The 12,632-nt window shown below is 36.9% G+C and overlaps 1 protein-coding gene across 9 annotated transcripts in view; it reads right to left on the reverse strand.

Moving 5' to 3' along the window:
• Positions 1–12,632, reverse strand: part of CSNK1G3 (casein kinase 1 gamma 3) — a 77,649-nt gene that overhangs the window by 21,888 nt on the left and 43,129 nt on the right. For all 9 annotated transcript variants that reach the window (XM_040089904.1, XM_040089899.1, XM_040089907.1 and 6 more), the window contains 2 exons: positions 8,214–8,362; positions 6,734–6,968 (listed from right to left, as the gene is read on the reverse strand). In XM_040089904.1, the coding sequence (XP_039945838.1) occupies positions 6,734–6,968; positions 8,214–8,362 (384 nt within the window). The remainder of the gene's footprint in view (positions 1–6,733; positions 6,969–8,213; positions 8,363–12,632) is intronic.

A 12,632-nucleotide genomic window follows, 5' to 3' on the forward strand; every position in this document is an offset into this window, starting at 1 on the left:
TTCTTACAATAAGAACTTAATTAAAATTGGACCAATGTAGAATTATTTGTGGGTAATTTCAATTACAAAGGTGTCTGGTTCCTATAAAACTGATTCTAAATCTAGAATCTATGACAGCTCTGACAAGAAAGTACATGTACTAAGGGCAAGAAGGGGGTTCTCCTAGTTTTGTTTGAGGATAAGTACTTGTTTAAAGAAATCAGCTTCCTTTGGTCTTTCTGTGCATATTAAGAGCAGACTTGTTTCATTCCCAGAAGAGTTTCAAGTATTCATTGTATGATAACTAATCTCTGCCTCTACAATAATTTAAACACTGTCATGAAAAGACCAATACAATCAAGGACATGGGTAGTTGCCCAGAGACCATGACAGATGGCTCGATTAGAGTAAGTTGAGACTCCATGTGACTATACTTTCCATAGCCAAATAACTTAGACAACACCTTAACACACTCTTCTTCTGAATTTAGGGAAATCCCAAAATAATTATCAATGTATATATCCATCAAAGACAGAAAACAGCAGGACTTTTACAGATGTAGATTTTTGTCTTCATTAATATCCCAGTCAGAGTCTACACTCTCTGGAATCTCACTTTCCCTTCCTGAAAATGAAGTGAACTGGAGAAGAGGCACAGAGTAATTTTATCCCCAAGAGAAATTATCTTATGGAAAGGTAGGGCACCAGCTATACGCTAGTAAGGGATGCAGAGTATTTGTATTTCCTTCAAATAGCCCTCTGAATAAAGCTACATTATTCTTCACATAGACAAAATACATTCTATTCCATATACAAATTCCCAGCACAAAACTACCAGAAATCCTTGATCAAATGTCTCTTCTGAAGCAAAATATTATTGGCTACAGCGTGTTCAGTAACTATGTATTTCCTATATACACCTAAATGAGTGGGCTTTGGTGATTTCGGGCAAGATTTGATTACATATTTTAAGTCTTTCTAGTGGCTATGCATTTGTTATGATAGTTTTAAATACCATGGATTTATACTAAACTGTACTTTTGATTCAAGGACAACATCCTTCCTCATTCATACACACTAACAGATAAAGTACTGTTCAATAGAGACATAGAAACTTATAAAAGAATGTGAACCTGACAGTCTCCCTCTTTAGTGGAAACGCTTATTTTTTCACAAGGGTCAGCTGCCAGATCATTCAAGCAGCTCAGGAAATTGTCTACAACTAAAAACACCACCCTAAAAATACCACTATTTTCAAACTGTATCCTATATGCCACTGTCTCTGTAAACACAGAGCTTGAGGACCTTCAGTGTTGTATATGTCTCACTGCATGAATTTAAACATACTACATTTTTAGAGGAATATTACAGAACATAAAAAAACATGTTGGAATACAACAATTCAGGCACTTAAGGAAAGAGAAGCAAGGGAAACCAGGAGGCAATGTCACCCTCCATGGAAATAGCCAGCTGAGCACATGGAGTTTTGTCTGGGGAGGGATGAGGAGCTGACCAAGAGCTACTCGGGAAGAATTAGTGGGAGAGCAGGGTTAGGCGGCCACAGGCCCCCAACCAGGAAGACTGAGCAGCTGAGTACTTGTGGTGGTGCACCCCTCCCTCACCCCTTCCAGGCCACACTGTAATCCGAAAAAAGCTCATTAGGTCTCAGTTTGACAAACAGCACCTTGGCTCAGCTCTTCTTGAGTTTATCAGAAACCCTCTGCTGCCAGGACCCTTTGTTGCCTACCAAGCTCATGTTTTCTTCATGAACAGCCTTGGAAACTATTCTTTCTCCTTGAGTAGCATAACATCCATATTCTGACATTTTCAAAGAAATTGCACCAACCCACACTGTGGCCAGGATAAAGCATTACTACAACTAAAGCCCACTCTCTGGCAACCCTATATAAACAGTGGTCTAAAATGAGTACCTTTGAGTTCTTCTGGACTGCAGCAGCTATGACCAGCAACTTCTCTCTGAGTGGAGCCTCTCAGGGCCCACAACCTCTCAAGTTTGCCTGTACTTGTATTGTACTTTGTATTGTACTCAGAATACTGCTGAAAATAAATGAACCATCAGCCAATACCCCCAACTCCTCGAGGCTCAACTCTGCACAATGAGGAGATGCAAAAGCACCCAGAGTGAGAATTTCACTGCCTTCGAGGGGAATTTTTCACAGGTACCTTGCTCGATTGTGTGTGCCTAAGTATACACATATGCTACAGCAAATTCTGTGAGAAATGCTGCTCTCTTAGATGTTCTTATATCTTGGATATGAACATAGGTTAGACCTGTAAGTAACGTTGTTAGGTTAAATGCTGTTAATTGTTAATCCTATGTTGAATTGTTAAGTTTAAGGCATAACTTAAGATGTAAGTTAAGGTTAAATACTTTTGAGTGCTGTTAAGCTTTTAGGTCGTATTCTTTTTTATACTTGCCCTCACTCTCCTTTTGTCACTTGTCACATGCATCTAAACACACATACAGCCCTAGACAGTTCTCAGCTCATTTCTGTTCTGATTGACTGGATTTCACTGGGTTTGTTGTTTTTTTTTTTTCCCTTGGTGTAACAGACTAGTAACTAGTAGTGTGTATCTTGCAAAGAACTTTGTTGTGCTGTTGCTTAATATTACATCAGGCTTTTACTGATACCCTTCCTGATGATTTTTTAAGTGATCTCAAACACTCATTCCTAGCAGTTGTCTACCAATATACAGGATCCACCTTGCATTCACAAGCCCTGAAGTCATGGAGGACTTCAACCACTCTGGTATCTCTTGGAGTGACAAGACAGCAAAGCATCAGCAATCCAATAAATTACTGTTGATGATAACTTCCTTCTGCAAGTGACAGATAAGCTAAAAAGGAGATGTGCCATGCTGGAGCTTGTTCTCACCAGCAAGGAGAGGCTGGTGGGGAATGTGAAGCTCAAGGGCAGCCTTGGCTGCAGTGATGATGAAATGCCAGAGTTTGAGACCCTAAAGGTAGTGGAAAGGGAGCAAAGCAAGCTCAGTACCCTGAATTTCAGCAGATGCAAGTTGGCTTCTTCAGGGTTCTGCTTGGCAGAGGTACCATGAGCTAAAGCTCTGCAGGGAAGCAGGGTCCTAAGAAAGTTGGTTAATCAAGCATGAATTCCTTTAAGCCAGGAGCAATGCCTTCCAACAAAGTCAAGCAAAAACCATCAGGAATCCTGCATGGATGAACACTGAGCTCCTGGACGAATCCAAATTAAAAAAAAGGAAGCATATAGAGAGGGGAAGCAAGGACAGGTAGTCTGGGAGGTATACAGAGAAATAGTCTGAGCAGCCAGAGATCAGCTTAAGAAAGCTAAAGCCCTGATAGGATTAAATGCGGGCAGAGATGTCAAGGGCAACAAGAAGAGCTTCTATATATCAGATAGTGACAAAAGGAAAACTACAAAAAATGCAGGACCTCTCCAGAAGGAAACAGGAGACCTGGGATATGGAGAGAGCTGAGTAAAAAATTACTTTTTTGCCTCTGTCTTCTCTGGCATGTATTCCAGTCACGCATGTCACAGAAGACAAAGGCAGGGACTGGCAGAATGAAGACCTACCTCCTGTAGATGGAGTCCATCCAAGGAACCTGAAGGTGTACAAGCCCATGGGACCTGCTGAGATGCATCTACAAGTCTTTAGGGAACCTCAGGCAAAGATACTTACCCATTACATCCACTACACCTGAAAAGCCATTACAGCCCAGTAAAGATTTCATAGACTAAAAAAGGAGAAAGACAAACCCATTAGTACAAAGGGAAGGAAAGGAAGGCCTAAGGAACTACAAGACAGTCAGTCTTACCTCAATGCCTAACATGATCACAATATAGATCCTCCTGGTAACTATACTAAGCAAGATGGAAAATAGGGAGGTGAGTGATGATAGGTCAACATGGCTTCGGTAAGGGTAAATCACGCCTAACAAATTTGATGGCCTTCAACACAGTTACAGTCTTGGCGCACGATGGAAGAGCAACCATCTCCCTTGCTACGTGCAAAGTATTTGACACTATAACACAGGATATCCTTGTCTCTGAACTGGAGAGACACTGATTTGACAGATGAAACAAGATAAAGAATTGGCTGAGTGTACACACTGTAAGTTGTGGTCAACAACTCCACATCCAAGTGGAGAGCAGTTCCTTAGTGGCAGTACTGGGATCAGTGCTGGGCAACACCTTTGCTGGTGTCATGGACAGTGAGATCAAGAGCACCCTCAGAAAATCTGCCAGTGACATATAGCTTCATGGTGCTGCCAACATGCTGGCGGGAAGGAATGCCACAGAGGCATCTGGACAGGCTTGGGAGGTGGACCTGTGGGAACATGAAGTTCAACAACGAAAAGTGCAAGGACTGCACCTGGGTTAGGTGCACAAATACAGGCTGAGCAGAGAATGGAGAGCAGCCCCATGAGAACGACTTGCATGTGCTGGCAGATGAGAGGCAGGACATGAACCCACAATATGCACTCATAGTCCAGAACACTGAACATGCCCTGGGCTGCATCCAGAACAGTGTGGCCAGTAGAGTGAGGGAGGGGATTCTATACCTCTGCTCTGCTGAGACACCACTTCTAGTGCTGCATCCAGCTCTGGGATCCCCAAGGTAAGAAGGACATGCACCTGATGAAGCAAGTCCATTAAGAGGTTCAGGCAGTGCCATTCCTATGAAGGCAGTCTGAGAGTTGGTGCTGGAGAAGAGAAGGCTTCAGGGAGACATTACAGCACAGTACCCAAAAGGAGCCTGCAAGAAAGCTATGGAGGAACTTTTTACAAGGACAAGGACTAGTGGCTTCATGCTGAAAGACAGTAAGTTTAGATTAAATAGTCAGGAGAAATTCTTCAGTGTGAGAGTGGCAAGACGCTGAAACACACTGCCCAGAGAAGCTGTGGATGGTCTCATCCCTGGAACTGTCCAAGGTGAAGTTGGATGGGGCTTTGAGCAACTTGGTGTTCCAGCTTATGGCAAGGGGGTTGAAACTGATGATCTTTACGGTTCTTTCCAACCTAAACCACTCTGTGATTAAACAAGTTACCAGTTACAAAAAATAACACATCCTGTGTTAATATTAGACATGTAATCAAAATTTAATTTGTTTTTTAAGTAGTTGCCAGTTTTACATTTTGGTTGATTTTTCTTAAAAGATTTTGGGGCAATCTTCTCATTTAAAGAGGAGTAAAAAATTTATTTGATTTTAAAATTTGAATTTGATTTAAAATCAAAACTAAATTTGATTTAAATTTGATTTAAAATTAAAAAAAAAATCTGATTTTAGAAGTGATTGTGACACTGTTGAAAATTTTATAATAATCAGAAGTCTACCCTGCCTAGTGGAGACAAGAGCCCAGTGTCAAAAATGTAGGTCACCTTAAGCTGACATCAATATTTATGCTAGAAAAATATAGTGAAAAATATATTCTTTTATCTGAAGAACTTGAGTTCCAAAAGTAGGATTTAGAGAACTCAAATCCTACTTGAGGTCTTGGAGTATGCCCACTAAAGAGCTGGTGAAGGATCTGGAGCACAGATCTTATGAAGAACAGCTGACGGAGCTGAGAGTGTTCAGAAAAGGAGGTTCAGGGTAGAGCTTATCACTCTCTACAACTCCCTGAAAGGAGGGTGAGGCCAGGTGGGGGCTGGCCTCTTCTCCTAAGGAACAAGGAATAGGACAACAGGAAAAAGCCTCATGTCGAGCCACAGGAAAGTTCAGATTTAGGATATTTGGAACATTTGCTTCACCAAAAGGGTTCTCAACAATCGGAACAGGCTGACCAGCAAAGTGATAGAGTCACCATTTCAGAGGTATGTTAAAAGCCTTGTAGACGTGGTGCTTAAGAACATGGTTTAGTTTAGTTGCACTCAGTGACTTTAAGGATATTTTCCAATCTAAGTAATTCCATGGCTCAGCTTTATTGATAAAATACCTTATTCCTGTCTGAGAAGTGTGAATGGTTTCTCATTTGCTGTATTTAACAGTTACACTTACAGTTAAACGGTAAGTATTGTGCAACATTTTTATGCCCAATTCAAAGAGTAACCTAATTAGTGGTTACCATGTAGTGATAAGCACTGGCTTACACGAATTCAAAGGGGTCTAACTAATTGTTCTCACTAGAAAACTTCTCTATAGCTGGAATAAACAAAGACCTGAGTGCTCATACCTTTTTCAAGGTGAATTTATTCATTCAATAATAACAACTTTCATATTTATATATCTCCTGTAATTTCTTTAGCTTGCTGGCATAACCTTTAACAACTCTGACAAAACCTTATAAACAGCGTAAGCATTAAAAAACAATAAAGAAATAAGCATCATCTCTAAATTACTTTATTATTTTATGGTGCACTTCCAAGAGATTGTAAAAGCAGAGAAGCATTGAAACCCATGTTATTGCAACCTATTGACTTTTCTGTATTTAATAAGCACATCTATTTCCTGTACACTTCATTCTGACATGGTATACTTATAATGTGAAGGTATTATGCTACAAAAAGATACATCTCATCTTTCTTTTAAAGACAGCTAACAAAGAGGACAATTGCCAAGACATGATCATGACAATCAGAGATTCAAAAAAGACTATTCCCATAAACAGTATTTCCATAAGGACAAACTATATTTTGCACAACACACAAAATTTGCAGCTCTTAATTATGATAGACTGAGAAAACCTGAAACTCAAAAGCAAGATGGTTTATGACAAATCACAGCTGTTTCTGTACCTAAAAAGTACACGTACCTTTTCCTAAATGTGTATTTATACTCATATATCTAGCCGTTCCTGTAAGGCTCTTATGTTCTCGATATGGTATGTGCTTCTTTGTTTCTGGATCTACATACTCCTTTGCCAAACCAAAGTCTATAATGTGAATAATTTGCTGAGTTTTGTTTCCGGGTCGTCCTATTAAGAAGTTCTCAGGTTTTACATCTCTGTATATTAAGTTCTTTGAATGGACATATTCCATGCGAGAAATCTTCAATAAAAGAAAAAAAAATAGAAAGGAAGTTTAGATTAAGCTTCAAATTGCCACACTAAAATGTTAGAAGCTAAATATTTTATACTGGCTTCAAAGGTAGAAGAAACTATCCCTCTTAATATCTTAAGACCAAAGAGATATTGTTCTTAACAAAGTATCTCCCAGTTAGTCAATGAAAGTTGTACATTTTTCCAAAGCAAATACACCAATTGGTGTATTGGAAACTTTCACACTGGACATCAGTCATGAATCTTGTACATAACAGAAGTTTTCGTCTCTCAAAACAGCTGGCACAAGTATGTTTTGTGTACATTAAAGGAAAACAAGAAATTATGTCACCAAGCAGTAAGCAGCTAAGTTTGATGTAGATCTATGACATATTAAAGATATAAATCAGAGAAACACTGAAAGTTCATCACTATGCATATAAAGTCCATTCTAGCTGGACTGCTTTCTATAAAAATTTCCTTATTCAGAAAAGAACAGGAAGCATTAAATAAAGCTGGATCTTTGAACTTGTGCGGAATTGAGCATTTAAAAAAAATAACTTGATCATTCTGGCTGTAAATAAGTTCAACGTGTCTGCATATCCGTAGCTGGAGGCCTGTTATACAGTTACAGTCATGCTTTAAACAGCTATTTTTAACCATCACAGGTAAAAATATCACTGTTTAGGAAAAGTGGAGATCTGGTAAACATGCACAGCTTTAACTGTCCTTCTTTGCACTTTGACCCACCCTCAAGTCAGAACAAAAAAGGAAATCTTAAAAAAAAAAAAAAAAAATTTCTTCATTGAATAATTTTCTGCTATAACTTCTGGAAGGATTTTGGGTTTTTTTCCTTTCTTTGTTTGCTTCTTTATAAGAATATCCAGGAGAAAATATTTATGCTGTTTAGGACTCCCATAATACAACTGCTCATTGGGCTAAAATTACTTTTATTTCCTTACGGTTTGCTTTTTTTAAAGAATATGTCAAACTAAAATTCTTGATTTTAGGTTGTGATGAGAACTCAAGACACAAGAAATTACAATCATGAACTGACTTGAAAAACTGGAACAAAGTAAATGAAAGTAATGTAAGAGTATGCCTGCTTAAACTGTATCACAAGCATTATAAATACCACCAACACCAATTTAAAACATGAGAAGTACAGATCTCCTAAGTGAAGTAAGCATTTAATCCATTGAAGACTGATTTAGTTATTCTACTGAGCACTCAAATTAACATCTATTCTACTTACCAACTGTATGGCTATCATAAGAACGGTTTTAAGAGAAAATGTCCTACCACACAAGTCAAATAAATCTTCCAGACTAGGTCCAAGTAGTTCTAGCACCATAGCATTATATTTGCCACATGGGCCAAAATAATAAACCTGAGGTATTCCATCTGTAAAATGAAAATACAAAGTAATGATAAGGGGTTAAATAAGACTAACAAACATAGCAATAAAAATCCTACCCAATTTCGTGTAGATCTTAAATTAAAAATACTTCTTTCCCAGTAAAGCAAAAATAAACCTCATAAAAAAATACCGGTAAAAGACACAACAGGAATATTGAAGATAATCACAAAATAAATGAAAATGGTACTATTACATATTTGACCTGTGAAAGATTATCAAGATTTTTCTAACAAATTAAAATTAGAAGTTTAATTTATGTAACCATAAATTAAACAGGGTTTTAAAATGCCACAAAGAAAGGATTAAATAAGCTCTTGTACAAAAAAATGCACTTAAATTAAACTTTTTAAATTAAGGCTATTCCTACCTTTGGGAATAAAAACACCTTATTATCTAGAGAAATAATTTTAAAAAAATGAAAATATATTAATGAACACAATAGTTTAATGATACATTAAGTCTGAATTTTATTGTTTTGAATGAACACACCTGACACAGGAAGACAGGCAATCCAGAAGTTTGAAAATACAGTTAAAGCCTTATGATCCAATTTTACTTCCACCTTTTTGTACACTATGCATTGTGTGTCTATTTAATTAAAAACAGCTTGGGATCATTGCTTCTACTCATCTTGTACTTTTTCACATGCACAGGATATCTCATTCAGCAGAATTTTGTTTACTTAAGGAAGCTAGTTATTCCAGATTTTGGGGTTTTTTTTTCATCAGTACATACCCTCTGTTTCATTTATTCCAAATATTTAATACTCTGAAAATGTATTATTTTTATGTGAGCTTTTTCCACTGTGTCCAATGTTACAAAACCACACTATACAGAAATACCAAACCTATTTTCAGAACACCTTAAAGAAACACTGGATTTCACCTTCATTCTCTGTACGTCAAAGGTAACCCTAACTCTAAGTATTTTCTGAAGTAGATAAAGCTTTCAATTTTTCATACGTTACTATAGTGACACACTGAGGACACAAATTTGTAATTGTATTCACTATAGGTTTGGGTAAAAACCAACAAACAAACAAGAACTGTTTTAGCAAAATTACCATCAAATGAATGCACGGTTTTTAAGAGGTTTTTCACTAATCTCTTTTACTAAAAGCCAGAATACTTAAAGAGCAACCCCTAAAATTCCAGTTTAACTGTTCAGTTTTCAGAAGACTTCAGCTTGTTTTTCACTATGTATCATCTCTATACTAATATAATTAAAATGCATAATCATACCCACTTCAGAGAGACTTCATAGGAGTAGTCTATTGCTACAAATGAAGGAGCATTGACCATATTACATCCTGTATCAGAATATGTATCTTGTATCATCCTGTATCTTCAATTTAAAAATATCATCCTGAATTATCAGATAGATACCTACAACACTTGGTCTTTTGATTAGATGAGAATTCCAAAACGTTCCAAAACTGTGTTTAACATGTAACAACTTCTGCAGTGCATATGGAGCATCCTAACATCACTCAGGTTGATGAAATAATTTGATATTAACAGTTCAAAGTACTAGAAGCTAGGGGCTTTGGTTCTTAATCAAAGCACTCTTAATGCTTTTGCTTAAAAGCAATAAGTAAGTATCATTCTGCTACATACATTCTTTTTTTACATCTCTAAATATCCAGGAATCAGAAAGTAACATGCTACTGATAAAAACATATATGAGGCTTTTTCTCCCACTTCAGAGAGACAAATATAAGCTCTCTTACATAAACCTTTAAGAGATATTCGTTAAATTAAAAACAAAGAAACTCTGATTTTTAGAAATTTAAGAAACCCCTATTTTTTTTATAAGAGACTCCACTACCTATTACCAATTCAGAGGGCGTATATAATTTCCATTTTTAATTACTCTGGCTCAAACCACTGGAGAACAAAAGAAGGAAATACACTGAACTTTTAAGACGCATTCCAGTTATCTTTCTGGGAATTTAAAGATGACAGGGGTCCTCATTTTCTCGATTAATAATTAATTTGATTACCAGTCAATCCTTTCTAGTACCTTGAGAGATCTTCCCATTCTCAATTATCCTTCTTAAAAAGTCGTAACCCTCCCCAATTAAAAGCAGAACTCAATTGTCACACAAATGTCACTAAAAGTTACATTTAACTTCCTCCTCTTCCATCAAAGAGGAAACTTACTTGTGGCCAAAAAAGTAGATTCACATACCCCCATTAAGTTACTTTACATTCAAACATATTTCCCTTCTAGGTTTAAAACCCTGTAAACAGGGTATGAGTCACATTTGCCTATCTCTAGATTTTGTACTTGTTGACAAGTAAAACATTTTCATTTGAATGGGCTCAATTGACTAAAGTAATCTACAATACTCAGGTGACTGGCCTATCATAAAATTGTAAATCCATTTTAAGCCAGTGTGATTTTAATCCTATTTTACTCTTGACAAAAATCAAAGAAGCCTTGACTTGAAAATTAACTAGTTGAACACCACCTGGACTCCAGTTTCTTCTATAAAAGTTAACTTTCATTAGCCACAATACCACTGTACACCTCTGGTCTCCAAAATCAAGTCCAAACACTGCAAAAATACTTCACTATCCACCAGGAAGGGAGAGAGGGCACGGAGAGCCCCCTAAACCAGTTACATTGATTTATGGATTATACCATTCCACATTTACTCAAATACTTTAGTCCACTATGTTTATGAACATGATGTCCAGAAAGTTTTTAAAGCTGACAGATCTGACTTCCTCTACAATGACAAAAGGTTAAAAATATTAGAATAAAGAAAACGTGACTAGTAGATTAAACTGTACCTGCCAAACTTCTCTAAAATAAAGAAAATAGTTAAGTTACTTTTGCTTTGGGACAATTACCCATCTTGGTCATTGTCTTTTTCAAGAACTTCATTCACTAAACCTGATTTAAGCTTGAGTCAGCATTTTGTTCACTCCAGGTATCTAGAGCAATATACATGACTAGCACAAACACACATTTGTATCTTAAGGAATAAATTCCATCTATTTGCTTTGACACAGATATTACATCATAGCTTCAATTAATATATGTGTGTGTCCTCATTCAGGAAAAAAGAAATTAACGTGACAAACAGGAAGCAGAGATAGCTAAAGGAATATGTAATCCACAGGCCAGCGGCAATACCACTTGCATTTAACCTCATCTATCACTGACTTAATTCTGAGCTGTATCTTGGCAAAACATCTATATACAATACAATCTAAATTTGTAAAGCTATTTAAGCTAGTAAGTAGCTTTCCCATGTGTTTTTCAGTTTCTTGTAATATCAATTTCCTTTTAGAGCTTTGTCTAAACCAGTCAAGAAACAGACTGATGGTATCTGCATTATATCTTATTGCTTACAGCGTGTTAAATCAGACACATAAATGCCAATAAAAGACGCAAGACTGCCTGTGCAGATCACGGTGTTGTGTATTCAGCTTCCTATACCCTACTGCCTTTTACCTTAATTTTCCTATGTGGCAGTCCATTGGACACAAGCTAAATACTTTAAATTAGTTGGAAGAACTGCAGTTACAGTTGTCTTTCATGGCCCGTTGATACTGGTAGTCTTATAAAAGATACAAACCGACGAACTGTCAAAAACACAAGTATTCCCTAGTTAGTCTACAGAATCTGGTTTGAATCCTCTCAAAGGAAGTGATTATAAAGCTCAGGGTAGTGTGTTCTCACTTGAGGCAAAGCAGCATACACAGGGGATCATACACTCTCTGGAAACATTCCACCTTAATGCTACAGAAATCATGATCAGCCATGAACTATAAACTCTAAAGGTAGAATGAGACATTTTATCATTGCAACACTTAGACCACACCTCTTACTTACAAATATAGGAACATGTTTGCAAAAAGAAGAAATAGTAGTAAAATAATTAGATCTATTTCAAAGGAAAATGTTCTTTATTTACATTACTAAAACATAATTAGAGATGCATTTTATTGTATTCATTATTAAATGAAATACCCATTTATCTAACTTTCACTTTGTTCAGTGAACTGTATTATTACGATTCCTTCCACAATTACAGCTATCTATTGTATGCCTCACAACACCCACAATCTCTGAAATCTGTGTGATGTCACAACACAAAACCAAGATACATTTTTGCATACAACCAGGCTTCTTATGGCCCGTAACTACTGTCTATCGAAAGCATTATCATGCAATTCTATTATGGAGCTGCCACTATCACCAGATCTCTTACACTTATTCTAGGGGAAAAAATTACTTTAA

Source organism: Hirundo rustica, chromosome Z (genome assembly GCF_015227805.2).
Source record: "Hirundo rustica isolate bHirRus1 chromosome Z, bHirRus1.pri.v3, whole genome shotgun sequence".
NCBI classification, from domain to species: domain Eukaryota; kingdom Metazoa; phylum Chordata; class Aves; order Passeriformes; family Hirundinidae; genus Hirundo; species Hirundo rustica.